General features: G+C 43.4%; 1 protein-coding gene across 5 annotated transcripts in view; it reads left to right on the top strand.

Annotated features, from left to right (window-relative positions):
* LOC122544060 overlaps window positions 1-24,620 on the top strand; it is a 37,945-nt gene extending 13,325 nt beyond the window's left edge. For 3 of the 5 annotated variants that reach the window (XM_043683054.1, XM_043683052.1, XM_043683053.1), the window contains exons 6-9: window positions 1,157-1,213; window positions 3,480-3,581; window positions 3,921-4,045; window positions 12,903-13,015. In XM_043683054.1, the coding sequence (XP_043538989.1) occupies window positions 1,157-1,213; window positions 3,480-3,581; window positions 3,921-4,045; window positions 12,903-12,930 (312 nt within the window). In that variant the 3' untranslated portion in view covers window positions 12,931-13,015. Of the gene's footprint in view, window positions 1-1,156; window positions 1,214-3,479; window positions 3,582-3,920; window positions 4,046-12,902; window positions 13,022-24,200 lie in introns of those variants that run through there. The other 2 variants (XM_043683055.1, XM_043683057.1) reach the window with 2 other exon arrangements.
* The last annotated feature ends 646 nt before the right edge of the window (window positions 24,621-25,266 follow it).

The following is a 25,266-nucleotide window of genomic DNA, read 5'->3' as shown; positions in this document are numbered from 1 at the left end:
GGTCTCCTCTAAGGAAAACAAACCCAAGTATGTCCAATTGTTGTTGGTGATTGCAACCCTCTAGTTCAGGTAAAATTCTCCTCTGCGCCCTCTCCTATGCCATCACATCCCTTCTACAATGTGGATTCCAGAACTGCACACAATACTCTTGCTGTAGAGTTGATGCGGGGCTGTGGGAGACTTTGGAAGGAAACAAAAAGTAGGCTTGGTCTTTGTTTGTTTCAGGGCTGATCAGTAGGATTTGGATAGGATTGACATGGGTTCATGTTTTTGGGAGATCTCGAGGTAGTGTCATCACTTTGGAATTGCTCTGATAGTGTAGGCTTACCTTAATTGCTGTGTTCCTCTGTAATTCTATAATTTGCTGCACTATTAAATGGAGAAGTGCAAACATCTCGTTTTGGTGTGGCATGTTGACCAAGTTGATTTGAAATATAATCTTAACCTTATGCCAACATGCAGTGCCCAGTCATTGACTGATGCTTGAATGTTACTTAGTCTTCGAGCCTTAGACATGTACAAACTTTTCGGTCCAACTCGTGCATACCGGCCAGATATTGTAACCTAATCTAGTCCCATTTGTCTGCACATGACCCATATCCCTCTAAACCCCCTATTCATTTGCCCAGCCAGAAGGCTTTCAATTGTATCAGCCTCCACGTATTCCGTTGACAGCCCATTCCATACACGCACCAACTTCTGTGTGAAAAAAGTTGCCCCTTAGGTCTCTTTTAGACCTTGCACCTCTCATCCGAAACCTATGCCCTCCAGTACTAGACTGCCCCACTCCAGGGAAAAGACCTTGTCGATTCACCCTATCCGGGCCCCTCAAGATTTTATAAACCTTTATACTTGCTATTTTTCATTCCAAGTCCCGCTATTGTTCAGTTCCTGCTGCTTTTGGACATAAGCTGCCTCAGTATCTGAGGAGTTGTAACCCTGCATCTCACAAAAGAATGACTGAGCTGAAACCAGGCAATCAGAATGGGGCAATTTCCTTCTGATTAATGAGATACCTTATTTTAAACAATTTTAAATACAAACTCTGCAGTTGCATTGACTGAGACAATTTATATGAGGGAGGTTTTCTGTCTGACACACAAGAGATCACAATACTTTTATCTAATTTGTGTGTGTTTTCTCTTTTCTGTTGCAGTTTTGTGTCATAGGAATGATTCCTTTGTTACCCCTCAGGATAAGTGAAAAATTTAAGGTATTGTATCTTTGGTGATTAAGTGGTCGAGTTTATTCAATGTAAAATAATGTCCAACTATCTTCAGGTGTTCATATATGACCTTCTCTCTATCCTTAGTGAAGTGTTTGACACCCAAGCCTTTACTGGCCAGCGCATTGACTATAGAAGTTGAAAGGTCATGTTGTGGCTGCGCAGGACATTGGTTAGGCCACTTTTGGAATGCTGCATTCAATTCTTATCTCCCTCCTTTCGGAAAGAAGATACTTGAAAGGGTTCAGAAAATAGTTTAAGGATAGAGTGTTTGAGCTACAGGGACAGGCTGAAATAGACTGGGGTTTTTTTTTTCTCTGGAGCATCAGCGGCTGAGGGCCGAACTTACAGAGTTTATAAAATCGTGAGAGGGATAGGGATAGGGTGAATATCCCGGGTCTTTATGCCAGGGTAGGAGAGTCCAAAAGGAAGTTTAAGGTGAAATAACAAAGATTTGAAGGACATAATTTTCACGCAGAGAGTGGTGTGTGTATGGAACAAGCTGCCAGAGGAGGTGGTGGAGGCTGGTACAATTACAACATTTAAAAGGCATCTGGGTAAGTACATGAATAGAAAGTGTTTAGAGGGAGTGGGCCAAATGTTGGCAAATGGAACCAAATTACTTTCGGATGTCTGATCGACATGGATGAGTTGGAGCAAAGTGATGTACATCTCTATGACTCTAAATGGAACTAGTTTAATTTTGAATACTGGGCAGCATGGATAAGGGCTGTTTGCATGCTGTCGACTTCTTTGCAGTTTGTGTCATATGTAGACAGTGTGGATAAAAAGGCATTTATCACTTTTATCTTCATTGCTCAGTTCATTGATATAAGAGTTGGGAAGTATAGGATTGTGGGTGTATGGGATATTGGTGAGGCCTCTTCTGGAGTACTGTCTCCCGTTCTGGTTGCCCTGTTATATGAAGGTTATTATTAAGCTGGAAAGCGTTCAAACGAAATTTACCAGGCTGTTGCCAGGAATGGAGGGTTTGAATTATAATAGAGGCTGGTTGACTGGGACTTTTTTGACTGGAGTGTAAGAGTTTGAGAGACGACCTTGTAGAAGTTTATAAAATAATGAGTGGTACAGATAGAGTTAATGGTAGTTGTCTTTTCCATAGGAAAGACATTTTTAAGACTAGGGGTCACACCTTTAAGGTGAACAAAGTTAAAAGTGCAACAACACCAGGTTATGGTGCAACAGGTGTATTTGGAAGCACTAGCTGTCACAAAGCTCGTTTCTTATTTCTAAAAGCTGTTCCTTTTCTCAAGGATACTATATCCTTGGTTTTTTCAAAGGGGTAATAAGCCGCTCTCGGTGCTGATTAGACTGGTTTGGTACAGAGATTAAATGGTGTTTATAAGCCTTTTTCTTTATATATACACAGAAAAGACTTCAGGCCAGTGTTTTAGAAGTGACCTCTAGAACGAAAGGGCTCTCCAGCTAGTTGGGAGTTCAAGAGTGAGCTGTTTGGAATCTATCTATCTATCTATCTATCTATCTATCTATCTATCTATCTATCTATCTATCTATCTATCTATCTATCTATCTATCTATCTATCTCTCTTTTTCTCTCTCTCTGCCCTTCTAACTTCAACATCTAAACATCTGTTCCATTTATTTATACTGGTTTCTAAGGGTGTTTGCTTATTGCAACTGTTGTATGTATTCGGAACAGCATAATGAAGCCTCATTTTGATAGACTGAGTTCTGTAGCGGTTCCTTATTTTGTTCTTGGTGTTTCACTTTGCAATTTTGTGAATACATTTTTATTTGTTTTTAATCGAGTAGTCAACCTCGCTATCTTCCTCTGGGTAATTTTCACTGTACATTTACCAAAACAAATTGCAAAGTTATGGTCTGGGCTGCGTGCTTAAGAATGTTTTGTGTGGTCTGGCCTCGTCCATAACATAACTTTTAGAGCGCTGCTCCTTCATCAGGTAACTAGTGAGGCAGGGTCATAAGAAACAGTAGGTGAGAGCAGGGAGACTTAAAAAGGATATGAGAGGCAAATATTTTACACAGAGAGTGGATCGTGTGTGGAATGAAGGATGCAGATACAATTATAATATTTAAAGACAAGTAGATGAATAGAAAAGGTTTGGAGGGATATGGGCAGGTGGGCAGCAGGTAGGTGGGAATAGATCAGTTTGGGATTATGTTCGTCATTGACTAGTTGGACTGAAGGTTCTGTTTCATGTTGCATGACTCAATGACTCGTGTTAACCAATGATTGACCTCTCCTTTCCAGTTACGTATTGTACTTGTCTCGAACATCATAGGTTTGCTGATTACTTTAGCGTCAATTGGATTATCAATCTGGAATGGAATTGAACAGACTAGTGACATTAAGGTGAGAACGTTCAATTTGGATTGCATTTGCCTAAAGTGTGAAGCTCCTTCGTTAAATTAAATACATATTATTGATGTTTATTGATATTAATAGCAGAATGTCTTGCTAGATACTTTCCTAATCGGGTGTATTTGTCCTCTGCAGTCAATATATTTACTTACGTTTGTTGTATTTGGTTATACCAAAGGCTTGAATGCAAACCTCTTCACCTTAAATGCCTTTCTTCCTGTCTCTGATACCACGTCTTGCCTTACAACTTCACTATCTCAGCATTTTTCCAAATCTGATGATGGGTCTGATCATCCTATAATTGTCCTCTGGTCTTCCCTCTCCCTAAAGGTGGCGTCTGATAAGGGCCTGACTGATGTGGGCTGTGGGAATAATCTGGGAGATTATTTCCCACAGCCAACGAGGCCTATCTCAAGTTCTGGAGGAACGAGCTACATTTTCCACCGAAGCTGGAGGTATTGACCTGAGATTCTTGCTGGGCAATGATGAGATGCCTGTTAACCATAACTCTTGCCTGATAGTAGCATTGTTGACACTAAATCTCTCCTCTTTGACATGCAGCTTCCTGTCCTAATACACACTGCGTCTAGATATCAGCCTGTTTCCATGCTGCAGGACTTGATGTTGAGACATTTCTTCTCCCTGCCGGAGAGCCTAGGTCTAGTTTCCATTATCTCGGAGTAAGGGGGTGCCCATTTAAAGCAGGGATAAAGATATATTTCATCCCTCAGGAGACAGTGAATCTGTGCCATTTCTCACTGCAGACTGCTGTAGAGTTACATTGTGAAGTACATAGAATATAGAACAGTTTGACACAGTGCAGGCCCTTCAGCCCTCTATGGTATGCCGACCTTTTATCCTACTCTAAGATCAAATTAACCTACGTACCCTTCATTTTCCTAACATCCATGTGCCTATCCAAGAGTTGATTAAATGTCCCTAATGTATCTGACTATACCACCTCTGCAGGCAGTGTATTCCCCACATATTCATCATTCAGAGTAAAGAACCTAAAACTGCCATCTCCCAAACCTTCCTCCAATCACCTTATAATTATGTCTCCTCGTGATAGCCATTTTTGCCCTCGACAAAAGTCTCTGGTTTTCCACTCTATCAATGCCTCTCATCATCTTGTGCACCTCTATCAAGTCACGTCTCATCCTTCTTCACTCCAATTTAAAAAGCCCTAGCTCCCTCAACCTTTCTTCATAAAACATGCCTTCCATTTCAGGTAGCCATTCTGGTAAATCTTCTCTGCACCCTCTCTAAAGCTTTCACATCCTTCCTAAAATATGGCGACCAGAACGGAACAAAATATTCCAAGTGTGGTCTCAACAGGGCTTTATAGAGCTGCAGCGTAACCTCGCAGCTCTTAAACTCAATCTCCCTGCTAATGAAAGTCAACATAGCATGCGCCTTCTTAGCAATCCTATCAGCTTGGGTGTCAACTTTGAAGGATCTATGGATGTGGATCCCAAGATCATTCTGTTCCTGTACACTGCCAAGAATCCTACCTTTAGCCCTGTAATCTGCATTTAAATTCAACCTTCCAAAAGGAATCACTTCACACTTTTTTCAAGTTGAACTCCATCTGCCACTTATCAGCCGAGGTCTGCATCCTGTCGATGTCCCGTTGCAACTTACAACAGCCCTCCACACTATCTGCAACTCTACCAACTTTCAGGTCGTTGGCAAACTTATGAATCCATCCTTGCATTTCCTCATCCAAGGCATTTAGAAAAATCACAAAGAGCAGAGGTCCCAGAACAGACCCCTTTGGCGCACCCCTGGTCACTGAGCTTCAGGCTGATTGTTTTCCAAATACTACCACCCTCTATCTGCCATGGGCCAACCAATTCTGTATCCAGAAAGCCAGATTTCCTTGTATCCCATGCGTCCTTATTGAATGTTGAGACAAACAGTTTTTTGAATCAGTGAAGAAATTATGGACTTTGGGAAAAAAACCACGAGGTTGAAACTGAAGATTGCCAGATCAGCCATGATCTCATTGAATGGTGGAAAGACTTGATGAGTCAATGGAGAGGGTTCAGAACAGATTTATCAAGGTGTTGCCAGGACTGGAGGGTTGATTTCTAAAATAATAGGCTGGCACTTATTTCGCAGGAGAACAGGAGGTTGAGGAGTGACCTTACCAAGGTTTATAAAATTATGAGGAGTGTAGGTGAGGTGAATAGCAAAGGTCTTTTCTTTACCCTAAGGTGGTGGAATTCAAAACTAGGGGCCATATTTTTAAGTTGCGAGAATAAAGATTTAAAAGGAGCCTGTGGGACAGCTTTTTCATGCAGAGGAAGTGGTAGATGCAAGTCCAGTTGCAACATTTAAAAGAGATTTTGAAAGGAACATGAATACAAAAGGTTTTGCGGGATATGGGACAAACACAGGCAAGTGGGAATGGTTTAGTTTGGGAAACTTGGTCGGCATGGATGGGTTGCACTTAAATGTCTGTTTCCCTATTGTATAACTCTATGCTCCGAGGTCTCATGATCTTCCTATTAACAAGGCAATAGTAAGCGTGCAAACCGCTTTACATCTCAGCTCATTTTGCATTCACTCAAGTCAAGTAAATGAAAGAGATAAATATTTGCGGTCACACATATTAGACAATTGCACAATGTCCATGAGAGTGTTTTGGACTAGGCCAGACCGCTCAAAATATTCTTAAGCAAGCATCCCAGATCATAGCTTTGCAATTTGTTTCGGTAAGTGTACAGTGAAAATTACATGGAGTAGGTTACCTACGTTGACTACCAGGTTTTAAAACAGACAAAAATTTATTCACAAAATTACGCAATTAAATACCAAGAACCCCTACAGAAATCAGGCTATCCAAACTGGACTTAATTATGCTGTTCCCAATGTGCACAACAGTCCCAATAAGCAACCCCCCCAAAAAATACAGTAAAACTGGAACAGATGCTTACAGGTTGAAGTTAGAAGGGCAGACAGGGGGAGAGACCCTGTTTCCACACAGCTCACTGTTGAACTACTAACGAGTGCTGGTCTGAACTGCTCTACTAGAGAGCTGACCACTCGCTAACATTATACAAGTCACTTCTAAAACATGACCACTTTGGCCTGAAGTCGCATCTGTTTACATACAAACAAAAAGCTCTCTCAATACCCTTTAATCTCTGTACCAAACCAGTCAAATCGGAACTGGGAGTTGGTTTACGAGCCTTTTAAGAAAAACCAAAGACGCAGTATTTTTAGGAAAAGGAGCAGCTTTTAGTAAAAAAAAAGACCAGCTTTGTGACAAGAGAAGACCATTGTAGTTAGGAGTTGGGCTCGGCCAATATGTCCTATTCAATAGGATCAAGAAAACCATAATACTGAATTCAACTCCATCTACCACCCTGTTCCCTAGGCTTTTACTTTGCGTATGGTTTCACAAACCATCTATCTCAGCCTTTAATATATTTAGTGACTCAATCTGCGCAGCTCTCTGGGGTATGGAATTCCATATATTAATGCCATTCTCTAAGATTCACTTCTCTTAATTTCGATCTCAAATGCTTATTTCAATACTGTGCCTGCTATTTCCTGATTCACCCAAGAGTAGAATTGTCTTCTCCGTCTCATTATGTTTCACTGCATTTCTTCCGATTGTTTCAGTAAAATCAGACCCACATACCAAAGGAGTATTGCTTGAATTTGCTCAGATGTTGAATTTTGACTTTAATTTATTATACTCAGATGAACCTTAGTACAGTGAAAAGCTTTGTTTTGCGAGCAGGACAGACAGATCATAGGTTGCATACAGATCATAGACTGCTTCTACAGAGTTAGTCATACAAGTTACACTGCATGGAACGTGTCTCAAGCAAGATCAATATGAGCCAAATTGACATTATATGAAGTCAGAGAGATCCATTCAGCAGTCTAACAACAGCACAGAAGAAACTGTTCCTGAGCCTGCTGGTGTGTGTGTGTTCAAGCTTCTGTATCTTCTGCCATATGGAGGAGGTGTGTAGGAGAGTACTAATGGGGGGATGGGAGGAGTCCTTGACAATGATGGCAGCCTTTCCACAGTAATGAAAAGTGTAAATAGAGTCCATGGAGGAGCTTCCCTTCTGTGATAGTCTGGCTGGTGCACACAACTTTCTGAAGTATTTGACAGTCCTGGACAGAGCAGTTGCCATACAAGGCTGTTCTTCACCTGGACACTATACTTTCAATGGTGCATCTGTAAAAGTTGGTGAGGATCCTTTGGACATGCTGAACTTCCTGAGCCACCTGAGGAAGAAGCGCCTTTGTTGTGCCTTCTTGGCTATTGCATCTACTTGGGAAGTCCAGGACAGATTGACAGTTATTGTCACTCCCAAGAATTTGATGTTCTCAACCTCGGCTCCATTGGTGTAGGTGGGGCTTGTTCTCCTGCTTTCTTTCTGAAGTCAATGATCAGACTTTGCAGTTCCTCAAAACCATACCACCAGTCATTCCTCAAAAACGTATAGGGCCCAGAATTCGACATAATATTGTGGGTATGGACCCACGGATGCCCTTAAATAGAGTCCCTACTGTGTGGAAACAAACCCTCCGCCCAAAAGTCCACACTGATCGTCCGAAGAGTATCCCACCTGGACCCATTCCCTGACTCTATTACTCTACATTTACCCCTGGCAAATGCACTTCGCGTATGCATCCCTGAACACTACGGGCCAATTTAGCACAGCCAATCCACCCTAACCTGCATATCACTGAACACCATGGGTAGTTTAGCACAGCCAATCTACCCTAACCTGCACATCCCTGAACACTATGGACAATTTAGTTTGGCCACTCCACGCTAACCTGCACATCTTTGGACTGCGGGAGAAAGCCAGAGCACCCAGAGGAAAACTACGCAGACACTGGGAGATCGAGCAAACTCCATACAGACAGTCGTTCAAAGCTGGAATTAAACCCGGCTCCCTGGCACTGTGCAGTAGCAGCGCTAACCACTGATCTGCCATGCCACCCCTTTTTATGCTTCCAGTAAAAATACATCGTTGGATTCATGCTTCATTTTTCCTTCGATGAAAACTGACCAAGGGCTTTCACTGCTGTTTGAAACAAAACCAATGGTGTGAACATGAAACCAATGTGCACCAGTAACTTGTTTCTAAAACCCCAGCAAGTCCTTTCACAATTGTTATTTTTCAAAGGACCACCCCAATCCGTTGCCAGGAGAATACAGGAAACAAAACAATACCATATTTACATTTCCTACTAATGTCGAAAGATGCTTTGTATTTTTGTGAATGAGGTCATCCAAATTCGTTTTTGATACATAATTCTGGGCTTGCTGTCTGACTTTCTTTCTCATACTTCAAGCGTAATTGGTATGGTGGCTCAGAGGTTAGTATTGCTGCCTCACTGTACCAGGAATGCAGGTTCAATTCCACGCACAGGTGACTGCATGCATGGAGGTTTGCGCATACTCTGTGTCTATGTGGGTTCCCTTTGGTTTCCTTCCACAATCCCAAGCCATGCAGGTTAGGGGGATTGGCCATGCGAAATTGCCCCATAGGGTGCAGGGATATGTGGGCTATGTGGATTGGCCATATGAAATTGCCCTATAGGGTCCACAGATATGTGGGCTAGGTGGATTTGGCCATGGCAAACACAGGGGTTACAGGGATAGGGTCGGTGTGATGCTCTTTGGCGGGTCAGTGTACACTTGATGGGCTGAATGGCCTGCTTCCGCACAGTAAGGATTCTATTCTTCTATGGAGGAGAAAGTGAGGTCTGCAGATGCTGGAGATCAAAGTTGAAACTTTATTGCTGGAACAGCACAGCAGGTCAGGCAGCATCCAGGGAACAGGAGATTCGACGTTTCGGGCACAGGCCCTTCTTCAGGAACCTGAAGAAGGGCCTGTGCCCGAAACGTCGAATCTCCTGTTCCCTGGATGCTGCCTGACCTGCTGTGCTGTTCCAGCAATAAAGTTTCAACTTCTATTCTTCTATGACAATTCTGGTTCAACATCTCACTCTGTAACCTGTTGGCTATGGGAGAACGTCATCAAATGGTTTGCAGCTCAACTTTTAATCTTTTCGTCTCTGCCATTGTATGAAGTAAATAAGCATAAGAAGAAACGAGATTCGTTCTCTTGGGAATCGAGGGATGGCTACAGCTGATGGTGAATAATGAAAGGGGGACAGATTTTCTGGCCTAATCGATTAATTTCAGTGTGCCTAGCATTGTACACCATTGGCTGAGAACACTTACGATGCAGTGATAGTGTCCCTACCCTTGCATCAGGAGACCCAGGGTTAAATCCCACATTCTTCAGAGGTGTGCAATTTCTGGAGCGAAATGAAGAATTATGGATGCTGGAAATCTGGAAGCAAAATGGAAATTGCTCACAGAAACTCATCTGGTCTGGCAGCAACTATCAAGAGGGAAACAGAATGAAGGGCTTTTGCCCAAAACGTCGATTTTCCTGCTCAGCGGATGCTGCCTGACCTGCTGTGCTTTTCCAGCAACACTCAAATCTGCACTCTGATTTCCAGCATCTGCAGTGCTCACTTTTGCCTATACAGTGAATACTGTCAACAAAGCTAAATTCCTCACTCACTGGGCAAGTGATGAGTTAATGACATTATTGCTAGACTGTGAAACTAGAAGCCAAGGTAAAATTCTGGGGACCTGCATTCAAACCCGCCATGGTTGAATTTGAACTGAATAAAAACCTGGAATTAAGTCAAATGGGGAAGGGCCGAAAAACGTTGTTGATTGTCAGGGAAAAAAAGTAGTTCACTCATGCCAGAAACTGCTACCTTTACCTGAGGAGAAAGTGAGGACTGCAGATGCTGGAGATCAGAGCTGAAAAATGTTTTGCTGGAAAAAGGCAGCAGGTCAGGCAGCATCCAAGGAGCAGGAGAATCGACGTTTCGGGCATAAGCCCTTCTTCAGGAATGAAGAAGGTGTGCCAAGGAGGAGTCCTGGGACTGACTCCCACAGCTACCTAGATTACACCTCCTCCCACCCTGCCCCCTGTAAAAACGCCTACCCAATATTCCCAATTCCTTCGCCTCCACCACATCTGCTCCCAGGAGGACCAATTCCAATACTGAACAACCCAGATGGCCTCCTTCTTTAAAGACCGTAATTTTCCCTCAGACGTGGTTGACGATGCTCTCCACCGCATTTCCTCCACTTCCCAGTCCTCCGCCCTTGAACCCCGCCCTTCCAGTCGCCACCAGGACAGAACCCCACTGGTCCTCACCTACCACCCCACCAACCTCCAGAAACATTGTTTCATCCTTCGTCATTTCTGCTACCTCCAAACAGACCCCACCACCAAGGATATATTTCCCTCCCCTCCCCTATCAGCATTCAGGAAAGACCACTGCCTCCGTGACTCCCTCATCAGATCCACACCCTCCACTAACCCAACCTCCACTCCCGGCACCTTCCCCTGCAACCGCAAGAAATGCAAAACTTGTGCCCACACCTCCCCCCTCACTTCCCTCCAAGGCCCCAAGGGATCCTTCCATGTCCGTCACAAATTCGTCTGCACCTCATTTACTGCATCTGCTGCACCCGATGCGGCCTCCTCTACATTGGGGAGACAGGCCACCTACTTATGGAGCGTTTCAGAGAACACCTCTGGGACACCCGCACCAACCATCCCATCCGCCACGTGGGTGAACACTTTAACTCCCCTCCCACTCCAGCAAGGACATACAGGTCCTTGGACTCCTCCATCGCCAGACCATGGCAACACGACGCCTGGGGGAAGAGCGCCTCATCTTCCGCCTAGGAACCCTCCAAACACAAGGGATGAATGAAGATTTCTCCAGCTTCCTCATTTCCCCTCCCCCCACCTTATCTCAGTCCCAACCCTCGGACTCAGCACCACCTTCTTGACCTGCAAACTTCTTCACGACCTCTCCGCCCCACCCCCTCTCCAGCCCATCACCCACACCTGAACCTCCTTCCACCTATCGCATTCCCAATGCCCCTCCCCCAAGTCCCTCCTCCCTAGCTTTTATCTTAGCCTGCTTGGCACACCTTCCTCATTCCTGAAGAAGGGCTTATTCAGGTAAATGTCGCCTTACCCATGCAGGTCCTTGGCCTCCTCCATCGCCAGACCATGGCAACATGATGCCTGGAGGAAGAGTGCCTCATCTTCCGCCTAGGAACTCTGCAAACACAAGGGATGAATGCAGATTTCTCCAGCTTTCTCATTTCCCCTCCCCCCACCTTATCTCAGTCCCAACCCTCGGACTCAGCACCACCTTCTTGACCTGCAAACTTCTTCACGACCTCTCCGCCCCACCCCCTCTCCAGCCCATCACCCACACCTGAACCTCCTTCCACCTATCGCATTCCCAATGCCCCTCCCCCAAGTCCCTCCTCCCTAGCTTTTATCTTAGCCTGCTTGGCACACCTTCCTCATTCCTGAAGAAGGGCTTATTCAGGTAAATGTCGCCTTACCTTTACCTGAAACAAAATCAGGAACTGGAGATTTGAAACAAGCAAACAAAAATTGCTGGAGAAACACAGCAGGTCTGGCCACATCTGTGGGGAGAGAAAATAACTTTCAGAGTTCTGTGACCCGTTTTCAGAACGAGGACCTGAAACGTTGACTCTGTTTCTCTCTCCACAGATGCTGACAGACCTGCTGAGTTTCTGCGGTAATTTGTTTTTGTTTGCTGAAATCGCAGAACAGGTCAGGGATCATTCCGGGTCCTTACAACTAACTAACCTCACATTCCTGTCGTCATCCATTTCAACTCCCCCTCCCACTCCCTCGATTGCATGTGCATCCTTCGCCGCCTACTCAAGGCAACCCACAAACTGGAGGAGGAACACCTCATCTTTCATCTCGAGAACCAACAATCACATGGCTTTGACACTGAATTCACCAGTTTCCAAATCTACCCATCCCTCCAAACCTCTTAGCAAGCTCCGCCCTTTTGCCCTGACCATCTTTCTTTCCACCTATCCGATCCACACTTCCCACCAACCTATCAAAATCATCTACGTTTTCCCATCCCACCGACGTTTTCTCTAGCCCCACTCTCCCTCCCTCTATTTATCTCTCAGCCCTCTTCCCCGTCCCTCGTCCTGAAGAAGGGTTATGCCCAAAATGTCAACTCTCTGGCACCTCAGATGCTGCCTGAACTGCTGTGTTTTTTCCAGCGCCATGTTTTATCAACTCATCCTTACCTGGTCTGACCTCTATGTGTCTCCAGCCCTTCCCCCTGCAATGTGGTTGACTCTTAACTGCCCTCTGGTTAATTAGGGATGGGTAATTATGCAATTTTCACACCGTTCATGGCAATGTTTCTGTTCTCTTACAGACTTGCATGTCCAGTTATCATTGGATAATAATTTTCTTTGCTGCCTTTCAACTGTCCCTCTCTGGTTGGAACATCGGTCTCACCAGCTTCTGGTTAGATAAGGAATTCAATAATTGAAGGTTTGCATATCCCTGATCAGAAGTGATTCAGTCAATATACGTTTGTGATGAAAGTGCTCCAGGCTCTGCATTGTTCTGCTGAGAGGTCACCAATATGAATCATTATCAATGATTCCATCTTCGCAAATGCTGCCTTTGAATATTTTCCAAGTCTTGCAATTTTTCTTTCCAATTTCCAAGTAGGGAGTATTGGTTTGATGTGCTGTGTTATATTAGCCATTGATGTATAGCTTCCCTGAAACTCCAAGTTATAACCTTGTCCAGTGAGTCAGTTCTCTTATAAGAAAAAGAATTTTTTTTTGCAGAATGTTACCCATCTAACATGTTACGACGTATAATGCTAAAATGCTTATTCTTAGGGGCCAGACCAGACTCTCTCCAAACGTAGCTGAGGCCCTAATGTTTCCAATTGTTTTAAGCATGTGTATAGTGGATATTCCAGGAGTGATGCAGCTAGTCAAATGACTCAGCTTTAAACAAAACAGAATTTGTTCACAGACTAGCAGATGAAACACAAACAAAACAGAATAGAATATGGAATAACTTAAAACCTATCTGAAAGCCCAACTAACTCTATCGCAACTTAATGATGCTGTTCTAATTTCCTACAACATCCCTTAGCAAAAAAGGTAAATTCAAATACACGTTTCTATAAGAGAGATATCAGAGACAGAATCAGCATGGAGCCTCTTCTCACTGTAGATGTTTCTTTGGGTCCCCAGCTGAAAACTAAATCAAACTAGAAAAACCCCTGAACCAGGAGAACTGGTCACGCCCCTTTCATTGTACCAGTGTCTTATTTTTAAGAAGAACTGAAAATCTGTTTTTCTGATTATTACCTTAGGCAATCCTGTTAGGCATCGTTTCAGACAAATCAGTACCTCTGCCTTTTAAGACCCCTTTTGAAATAAACAACAAGAAAACATAATCTTGTTAAAGGAGCAGCATCGTCACATTCTATACTGTTGTCTTTCTCATGGCACCTACATTGAAACCTTTCCCAGTTCACCAGAATCTCAGTCACTGTATCCTAACATTTAAAATGTCCTGTTCACTTATCAAATTATTGCCCACTGGCTTACTAGACTGACCAGTCATGGGACCAATCATGTTTAAAGAAATCTTGTTGACATATCCCTCTCTATTTCCACCACTGCTAATCCCTGTAAAATTGTCCAACTCTGGATCACTCTATTGGTGAACTAATGGAGAAAGTGAAGTCACGTGGTGTGCAAGGTGTTCGAGCTAGGTGGATACATAACTGGTTGAGCAACAGAAGATAGAGAGTAGCAGTTGATGGGTGTTTCTCGAAATGGAGAAAGGTGACCAGTGGTGATCCACAGGGATTAGTGCTGGGGCCACTGTTGTTTGTGATATACATAAATAATCTGGGATTGGTGGTCTGATCGGTAAATTTGCCGATGACACGAAGATTGGTGGAATATCACAAAGCATAAGGACTGTCAAAGAATAAAGGAGAATATAGATAGACTGGGGAGTTGGGCGGAGGAGTCGCAGATATGGAGTTCAATCCAGACAAATGCGAGGTGTTGCATTTTGGAAGGTCTAATTCTAGAGCGAACTATACTGTAAATGGAAGAGCCTTGGAAAAAGTTGATGAGGAACGATATCTGGGAGCTCAGGTCCATTGTACTGTGAAGGTGGCTGCACAGGCGGATAGAGTGGTCAAGAAGGCAGATGGAATGTTTGCCTTCATCGGACGGAGTATGCCTATATGAGTTGCTAGGTCATGTTAAAATTGTAACTGACATTGGTTCGGCCGCATTTAAAATACTGTGTACGGTTCTGGTCGTCACATTACCAAAAGGATGTGGTGGTTTGGAGATGGTGCAGAGAAGGTTTACAAGGATGTTTCTTGCTATGGAAGGTGCTAGCCATGAAGAGAGTTTGAGTAGGTTAGGCTTATTTCATTAATAAAAAGGAGATTGAGAGAGGACCTGATTGAGGTCTACAAAATCATGAAGGGTATAAACAGGATGGATAGAGATAAGCTTTTTTTTTCCCAGGGTGGGGGATTCAATAACGAGAGAGCACGCATTCAAGGTGAGAGGAGCAAAGTTTAATGGGGATACACACGGAAAGTACTTTACACAGAGGGTGGAAGGTACCTGGAATGCATTGTCAGCAGATGTAGTAGAGGCAGGCATGGTAGATACATTTAACTTGCGTCTGGACAGATACATGAATAGGTGGGGAGCAGAGGGCTACAGATCCTGAGGAATTGGGAGATAGGTTTAGACAGTGGATTGGGATTGGCACAAGCTTGGAGGGTTGAAGGGCCTGCTCCCGGGCTGTAAATTGTTTTGTTCTTTGTTCTACTATTTCCGCACTTCTCTACATCTTATGTGTTTTAGTCCCAGATTTTAATTGTGCCACCATTGTCCAGGCATGTGACCTAAGTTATAAGGTTCCCCTTTCACCATCCATTGTCTCGCCTCCATTCTCCTTTGGAAACCCAGATTTTAAACAAGATTTTCACCACCTCTCCTGAACTGTGATTATGTGTTCGAAATCAACAATGTTGTTGCTTACGTTATTGCTTAGAGGAATTCCTCCTCTAATAGGGTTATGAATCTGTGGAATTCACTCCCGTAGAAATGCTGGAACACAGAACAAATTTAAGTCGGAGATAGATTTTTAACTAGTAATACGTTGAAGGGTTATGGGGATAGGGAAATGCCTGCTTATGTGATGAATTCTGTGAGCTCCTTGATTGCTTCATTACAGTGTAAAGTTTGTTAAGTCTACTGCAAATTCTGAACTGATCACCTGTGTACTGATATGTTCTCCACAGTTCCCTACATATTACAGACTCCACAATTGCGCCAGCGTTTACATAATGTGAAATGATTGTTAATAAACCAGAGAATGCACTTTTTAAGATAGTTACAAAATTTTAGAGAAGTAAGGGTAACTCTTGAATTTGTACTGTTCAGAGTTAGACATGTTCTTTATCATTCCATTTGTGATCAATTTTGACTAATATTTGTTTTCTTTTGAATGGTTTCAACATGAAATTTAGTTGTTGATTCTTCTGTGAGTTATTTCACAAGGAAAGTTGATGTTTCCTCTTGCTATTTTAAATCATGCTATTCCAATATATACCTCAATAGATTTGAAATCTATGATCACAGAGTGGTTCTGTGCCAATTACGCATAAGATTAGGGTGAGGGTTATGGTTTTACTGTCAATGAATACAGGAGAATATAGATAGACTGGGGAGTTGGGCAGAGAAGTCGCAGATATGGAGTTCAATCCAGGCAAATGTGAGGTGATCCTGCAGCGTTTTATCTTTCAATTCTACAATAAATTCTATGTGCATCAAATAAATAAAGCAATTCGATGGCATATGGAAAATAAGTTTAGTTCGAATCGATTACAACCATTCAAATGTAATTTACTTGGCATTCCTGAACACTAGGACATAACTGGAATAAGACTGACTGCAGTTCAGAGAAAGTCCACTTGGTTAATTCCAGAGATGAAAGGCTTATCTTATGAGGAGAGACTGAACAGCTTCGGCCCAGATTCACTAGGGGGAATTGGGGAAGATCTAATTGAAGTATGCAAGAAACTAAAAGGAATTGACAAAATAGATGAAGAGAGGATGTGTCCCCGCTCTAGAATGGGAGATCATATAGTTTTAAAGGGTGACAAATATAAAACAATGATGAGCAGGAATTCCTACTCTAAAAGGGTTATGAATCTGTGGAATTCACTCCTGTAGAAATGCTGGAACACAGAACAAATTTAAGTAGGAGATAGACAGATTTTTAACTAGTAATACGTTGAAGGGTTATGGGGATAGGAAAAGGAAAGTGGAGTTCAGGCTGAGTAGAGATCAGCCGTGATCGTATTGGATGCTGGAGCAGGCTCAAGAGGCTGAATGGCCTCCTCCTGTTCCTATCTCTTACATTCTTATTACACTTATTTTCCTGTCCCGTCTTATGAATAGGCTTGATTTGAGCTCCAGTTTGTCACTCTTGGCACAATTCATTTTGCAATCCATCTTTTCATAAGGGTGGTTAATGTAGTGCAACTGCAATTACGCTTAATTTTTACCTCATGTGATCCTCACCTTGCAAAAACATGGCTTTTTTTTATCCCTTCATGGTATGTGAACATAACCATCAAATCTACCACCACCTGCCCATCTTGAGCTGCCAATGATAGCTGGAAGGAGTCAATCGCATTACCGTGGACCAGGTCACACATACACCCAGCAGGTAATGACATCCTTTCCCCATTTGGGAACGACTTTAGCTCTCCAAGAGGTGGTTGATTGTCTCGATACTATTTCTAAGACTAGTTTTCAATTCCAGATTTTCTTATGACTCACACGTATATTTCAGCATTGCCCACGGCAGGATTTTCACTCTTGACCACACAGTCAGAGTCAGAATCAGGGATGTACAGTACGGAAACAGACCCTTTGGTCTAACTCGTCCATGCCGAACAGGTATCCCAACCTAATCTCGTCCCACCTGCCAGCACCCAACCCATATTCCGCCAAACCTTTTCTATTTACATACCCATCCAGGTGCCTTTTAAATGTTGCAATTGTATCAGCCTACACCACTTCCTCTAGTAGCTCATTCCATATACATTCTACCCTCTGTAGAAAATGTTGTCCCTTATGTCTCTTTTATATCTTTCCCCTCTGACCCTAAACCTATGCCCTCTAGTCCTAGACTCCCCACCCCAGGGAAAAGACTTTGTCTATTTATCTTATCCATACTCCTCATAATTTTGTAAACCTCTATAAAGTCACCCCTAAGCCTCAGACGCTCCAGGGAAAACAGCCCCAGCCTGTTGAGGTTCTCCCTCTTGCTCAAATCTTCCACCTCTGGCAACATGCTTGTAAATCTTTTCTGAACGCAATATTCCAACAGTGGCCTAACCAATGTCCTGTACAGCCGCAACATGACCTGATTACTCCTATACTCAATACTCTGACCAATAAATGAAAACATACCAAGCACCTTCTTTACTATCCTATCTACCTGTGACTCTACTTTCAACGAAGTGCGAAACTGCACTCCAAGGTCTCTTTGCTCAGCAACATTGTCTCGAACTTTAAGTCGATATGTCCTGCTCAAAGTTGCTTTCCCAAAATGCAGCACCACGCATTCATCTAAATTAAACTCCATCTCCCACTCCTCGTGTTCGCCTGAATTTGAGGATTACTGCTCTGGTGCCATTATTAAAGCATTATCTCCTCCCATGATCCAAGTAAAACGGCTCCACTGACATTGACATACCCCTGAAAATCAGTATCGCCTGTAATAATGATGAAATGTTTTACCATGTCTCTTTTTTCATGTCACAGAAAGTGCGAAACTGTTTTGTGCCAAATTTGTTGCTATGATTATGAACTTACAACACATGAACACTCAGCTCAGTTTTTTTTAAAATTTTTTGCAATGGATCCAAAGGCAAAAATAATTCAGGTACGAACACTGCTTCTGGCTTGAGAAGTAATGCAAGAAAGACTGAGCACTCTGCTCGGTGAAACTTCAGAATAAAGTAATTTTCAATAACTGTTAAAGGAGTTTGAGCTTGACGAAAGAATGAAGAAACGAGCGGTGATAGATAAAGACAAGGAAAGGCAGGTGAAACAAAAAGAGCGGAGAGACACAGGGATAGGAGAAAATTAGATTTAGATTTGTAAAGGGAAATAGAACAGGGAGAACATGAATATAAACTTAACATTAGATGTCATATGCTAAGGTATGCTCCACAGTAGATAATCTGAAGTCCAGGAAGAAATGTTGAAGTTTGCATGGGTACCTAGTTGATGAAAAAAATGTGGAGGCATAACTCATTTCAATTGAGAAAATATTTAGACAAAATAATTAGGTGAAATAGAGCTGCACTTGCTCGTGCTGAGTAGGTTAACAGGTAAAACACAAGAACATTTATGCTTCTTTGTTGCTTGAGATTGTAGAGCTGTAAGGAAAGCTGTGATAGATGCAAAGGAAATGGTGCCTGAGGCATATAGACAAAGCATCTGGAAATTAAAGAAAGAGTCAGGAGAAATGATATTGAATTTGAAAGGATTAAACAAGGTACTTTGAATTGAATTAGCTTTATTGTCACAAGGGCTGACACAAATGCAGTGAAAAGATTACGAGTTGCTACATACAGTGCCATCTCAGTGACCTGTGTACAAGATACATGAGTAAAAACTCTCAGTGTAAAACCAGAAAAGTAAGTCCAGCAATACAGAAGTTCACAAGTACAAAATCATACTAATAAAGTATTTTTAAAAATCAGAACAACCGTGCTTCCATCATAATATAACAACAACAAAAAAATGAAGAAACGAAAATGTAAGACAAAATCCACTCTGTCCATTTTGTGGATTTGGGGTCGAGGACCCGATCTCCTCGACACGGGAATCCTGCGCCAGACTCATCACGATGCCGAAGAATTTGGACAAGAGAACCCAAACATCGAAAGCTGAAGCCATTAATTAACCTCCCGCTATAAAAAATCTACATTGAGGTCACTGGTAGGCAGGCAGCGAAAATGGCTAACGATTCGGAGCTAATAATAAAAAAAATATTTTTTTCTCAGTCACCCTCCTGCAGTCAGAAGTGACTGCAAATGGAGCGAAAGGAAGGCAAGTAGCCAGGGTAAAGAATGGAGAGCTGGGAATGCGCCAAGTTCTCATGTTCAGACTGGAGAAGGAGGCACTGAGGATGGAGACGGAAATCTGGAGCCACGTTGTAACAACGTGGGACACAGTTGTTAAGAATGATGGAAATTATGAGGGAAACTCATGGGACTTAATGGTGTTCATAATGATGATTCCAAAAAGGAAACTCTAAAGGAAACGGCCATGGATCAGATTGCACCTTTACCGAGACGGGAGATAAGCACTGCTGTGAGTGCCGAAGAAGTACATAGAGTGGAGATGAGAAATATGAAAGGCTTTGGTCGAAAGGGACGATAACATATCTTTTCGTCAAAGAAAACATACTGTAACTATACTCCAAGATAATAGAACTACTGAACTACACAGGGTCAGGAAGGATGCAATGGATGGAGAGTGTATCCCGGTTCCATTGTACAAAGTCCAATTAGAGTGCAACATGCTGTAATCCAGGAAGTTTAGAAATTGTCTGTGGACACCGTTGTTTACTTCTGAGGAATGATTTATCAGAAATGAAGATTATAGTTGCGTCTTCAATCACAAAAAAAATATCCAGCTGAGGCTAAAGAGATGGAAAAATCTTTAGTTTTTTGTGTGTAGTGACCAGAGCAATGGCTAAACAAAGTCTATCGGCAGAGACCACAGTAATATCGTTATTAGGGTAGCCGAAACTTTATTAAGACTTGAAGATAATTCAACAGAAGTGTTTGATAAGTCAGTGTTACTTGAATGCTGATCCAGAGTTGAATAAGTGAGCATGGTCAGCTTATACTGAATCTGAGGCTGGAGAAGATCCAGTTTGGGACTGTGTCAGAAAAAAAGGAATTCTGATGTGCAAGTATTCACAGATACAAACAAAGAAAAGACGGTATTCATTAAATAGAATTACGGCTCAATTAGAGTAACGAGGAATTGGGAGGAGCATATAAAATTCCAATGGTAGGGCATATAGGACTAATGTAGGCATTGATAAACAAGCATTTCACAAGGCATATACTTTATAAAGACCTGGTTCAGTTCAGATAGGCTTGGAAAGCAAATTTCAGAGGCCCATGCAAATTAATCGAGAGAGATGGTAAAGTGACTGATAATTGTTTAAGAATAAGAATCAGTTAGGACACATAAACATGCCATGGTTGTGGTATGTTAGCTGAGCTGGGAAGTTGATTTGCAGACGTTTTGTCCTCTGTCTCGATGACATCTTCAGTGCTTTCACAGTTGCTACAACGAGGCTCCAAAACTCTGAAGATGTCACCTAGACAGAGGACGAAATGTCTGCAAACCAACTCCCCAGCTCAGTGATCATATCCATAATCACGGCAACCATCAGCTGAGGTAGAAATCTTTATGTAAACCTTGAACACATAAACATATTGAAAAGGTATCATGGTAGGGAAGAGAATAAGGAAGACCAAATGTGTCAGTGGTGAGAGTAGTCATAGATGACCGAGAGAGTAAGAGTGAGATAGAACGAGACGAGAAGAGTTCTCAAAGTGACCCTCCTACAATTCTTATTAGCAATCCCCAGTTGACATTTTGGCAGGTTGTGATGAGCTTCCTTCTTCTATCATTACACTCCATTGTGTCTGGGGGCACCCACACTGACACATGTTTAGCTACAGCGCCCCGGGATTCTGAGAGATATTCTGAAGGAATGGCCAATATATTTCCAAGTCAGGATGGGAAGTGTCTCAGAGGGGAACTTGCACGGGGTGATGTTCCCATGTAACTGCTGCCCTTGTCCTTCTACGGGGAAGTGGCCATGGGCTTGGAAGGTGCTGTCTGAGGATCGTTGGTGAACTTCTGCAGTGCATCTTGTAGAGAGTATACACTGCTGCTACTGAGCATCGGTGGTGGAGGGATTGAATTTTTGTGGATGTTGTGCCAGTGAAGTGGCCTGCTTTGTCTTGGATGGTGTGAAGCGTCTTGAGTGTTGTTGGAGCTGCACTCATCGAGGACAAGTAGGGATTATTCCATCACACTCCTGACTTGTGCCTTTTAGATGGTGGACAGGCTTTGGGGAGTCAGGAGGTGGGTTACTCACTGCAGGATGCCCAACCTCTGACCTGCTCTTGTAAACAACATATTTATATGGCTCGTGGAGTTCAATTTCAGTGATATTCCCAGTGATAAGAAGACCAAGATTAGACTTAATTCCCTACAGTGTGGAAACAGGCCCTTCAGCCCAACATGTCCACACTGACCTTCCAAAGAGTAACCCTTCCAGACGCATTTCCCTCTGACCAATGCACCTGACACTATGGGCAATTTAGTATGGCCATTTCAACTGGCCTGCACATCTTTGGACTGTGGGAGGAAACCGGGGCACCCAGAGGAAACCCAAGCAGACACAGGGAGAACATGCAAACTCCACAAAGACAGTCGCCCAAGGCTGGAATTATACACGGGTCCCTGGCACTGTAAGGCTGCAATGCTGAGGACTGAGCCACCGTGCCACCCCCTGACATTAAGGATCATTCGGCCCATCTAATCTGTTCTGCCATTCGATCATGGCTGAGTGTGAGGAGATGGCTATATGGGGTATTCAGTGATTGTTGTATGATTAAATATAGATTAATAAGCATGCTTCTCGTGTTATGGAGCAAGATTGGATTAGCAGAAATCTGCTCACGGATACTCTGTGTGCATTCTGTTGTAGCTACTTTACTCCTGACTTCATGACAGAGTTAACATAAACATGGAGAAAAGAGCTGTTATCCAGAGATGAGATGAGAGTGATACGCCTTGACAACCAGTTGCATCAAGGATCCAGCCAAAACAGGAGTTGATGGAAAAAGGGACAAACTCTCCGTTCACAAAAACAAAAATTGCTGGAAAGGTTTGGCAGGTCCGGCAGCGTCTGTGAAGAGAAATCAGAGTTAATATTTCCGGTCGAGTGACCCTTCCTCAGAAGTCATGGTAGCTCAGAAAATGGCAGTTTTTTATGCAACAGATAGTATAGGGGGAGGGGGTAAGGAGTCGACAGTATGGTGCTGGAAAAGCACAGCCGAGTCATGCAGCTTCTGAAGAATAGGAGAATCAACGGTTTGGGCATAAGCCCTTCATCAGGAATGAGGCCTGTGAGTCGGGGCTGAGAGATAGATAAGAGGGGGTGGGGTTGGAGGGAGGTAGCTGGGAAAGTGATAGGTGGACGAAGGTGAGGTAAAGCTGATAGGTCAGGGTGGATGTGTTTGCAGGGTCCTAAGGCGGAATATAAGGCCTTCCTCCTCCCCGCATCGGGTGGTAATGGTTTGATGGTGGAGGAAGCCTATGACCTGCCTGTCCTTGACGGAGTGGAAGGGGAAGTTGAAGTGTTCAGCCATGGGGTGTTGGAGTTGGTTGGTGTGGGTGTCCCAGAGATGTTCTCTTAAACGATCCACAAAAAAGCATCCTGTCTCTCCGATGTAAAGGAGACCACATCGTGTGGTCATCAACCACATGGGAAGGGAAGTTGCAATCATGAAAAAAGGAGTCTATCTGGGACTTTATGTGATGGAATTGGTCATCCTGGGAACATATGCGGTAGAGGTGGAGAAAATGGGAATAAGGAATGGTGTTTTTAAGGGAGGTAGGGTGGGAGGAGGTGTGGTCTATATAGCTACAGGCGGTAGGGTGGGAGGAGGTATAATCTAGGTAGCTACAGGAGGTAAACTGGGAGGAGGTGTAGTCTAGATAGCTACAGGAGGTGGGGGGATGCGGTGTTGTCTAGGTCACTACAGGAAGTAGGGTGAGAGGACGTGTAGTCTAGGTAGCTATAGGAGGCAGGATAAGGAGTAAATGCTAGGAATGAGCACAAAAAGAGAGAAGAAGATTTGGACAGACAAGGGAGTGGATTATAATCTGGCTGGGAGGATGAAAGCTGTTACTGGAGACTGTTAGTGGTTTACAATGGGTGATGTCTAATAGTACACCATTAGTTAACAAGGCCTGGTATGTTGGTTAGGGGAAAGGACATGGGAGAGTTCAGGCCCTAAAATTATTGAACTCGATATTGAGTCCAGATGGCTGCAAGGTCCCAAATGGAAAATGAGGTATTGTTCTTCCAACTGAACACTACAGAAAGCTTGAGACAGAAATGTTGGCAAGGGAACAGGATGGTGTGTTAAAGTGACAGGCAATTGGAAGCTCAGGGTCGTTTTTGCAGGCAGAACGTAGATGTTCTGTGAAGCATTCACCCACAATATGAGCAGCGAATGCTGTAGACTAGATTGTGACAAGTGCAGGTAAATCTCTGCTACACGTCAAAGGTATGTTCAGGTCCTTGGGTACTGAGGAGGGAGGAGGTAAATGGGCAGGTTTTACTCCTTCAGCGGTTGCAGAGGAAGGTGTCTTGGGGCTGTGGGGTTTGTTAGGAGTGAAAGAAGAATGGACCAGGGAGTCCCAGACGGAATGGTCCCTGTGGAAGGCAGACAAGGGACAGGAGAGGAATATTGGCAAGTAGTATTCAGAGGATACAACTTCAGAGAAGTTGTGATATTGTGATATTGTGTCCTCAACAGTGGTTCAGCGGTGAGGAATCCTGCAATGAATAGCTCACCTCCTGACTCCCCAAAGCCAGTCCACCATCTACAAGGCAAAAGTAATGAGTGTGATGGAATACTCCCCATTTCCCTCGGTGGGCGCAGGATCAATGCCATCCAGGTCAAAGCAGCACATTTGTTTGGTACCACATCCACATCCACTCTCTCTATCATCAATGCTCAATAGCAGCAGTATGTACTATCTACAAGATGCACTGCAGAATGTCACCGAAGATCTTTATGCAGAAACTTCCAAACCCATGACCACTTCCATCGAGCAGGACAAGAGCTGGCGATACATGGGTGCACCACTCCCTGCAATTTCCACTCCAAGCCACTCACCATCTTAACTTGGAAATATATCGGCCATTCCTTCAGTGTCGCTGGGTCAGAGTCATGGAATTCCCTTCCTAAGCACATTGTGGGTCTGTCTACAGCAGATGGACTGGAGTAGTTCAAGAAGGCAGCTCATCACCATCTTCTCAAGGGGCAACTAGGGACGGGGCAATAAACGCTGGACCCAGCCAATGACACCCATATCTCACGAGTGAATAAAAATAAAAAGAATGGTTGCAATAATAATACTTTTCTCACCTATATATTGTACAGATTCACAAACTATCAAGGTGCCACATGGTGTAACACACAGGAGTAAATTGCTCCATTTTCCCTGTTGTACGTATAGAGAAGCTGAATGTGACATACATCCAAAGGATGACATTTATTACAAGGAAATGCACATTACTGCATTGAGCAGAAGGGCGGTGTGGTAGACTTGATGGGGCAAGTACAAACATGTGAAAAGAGATAGGAACCTAGAGGACATGCCCCTGACAAAGCACATGAGCTTTTGAGCTTCATGAATAGAGGTACTGAGCGTCTCATAGAAACTATACAGTGTAGAAGGAGGCTATTCAGCCCACACTAACCCTCCAAAGAGCATTTCACCTCAACCCACATAGCCTACATATCCTTGGACACTATGAGCATTTTAGCATGGCCAGTCCACCTAACTCTCCACTTATAAAGGTTCCCTGCCTCTATT

This window comes from Chiloscyllium plagiosum, chromosome 46, assembly GCF_004010195.1.
Source record: "Chiloscyllium plagiosum isolate BGI_BamShark_2017 chromosome 46, ASM401019v2, whole genome shotgun sequence".
Lineage (NCBI taxonomy): Eukaryota > Metazoa > Chordata > Chondrichthyes > Orectolobiformes > Hemiscylliidae > Chiloscyllium > Chiloscyllium plagiosum.
Note: the sequence above shows the minus strand (reverse complement) of the source record. Positions and strands in the feature narration are given on the sequence as shown.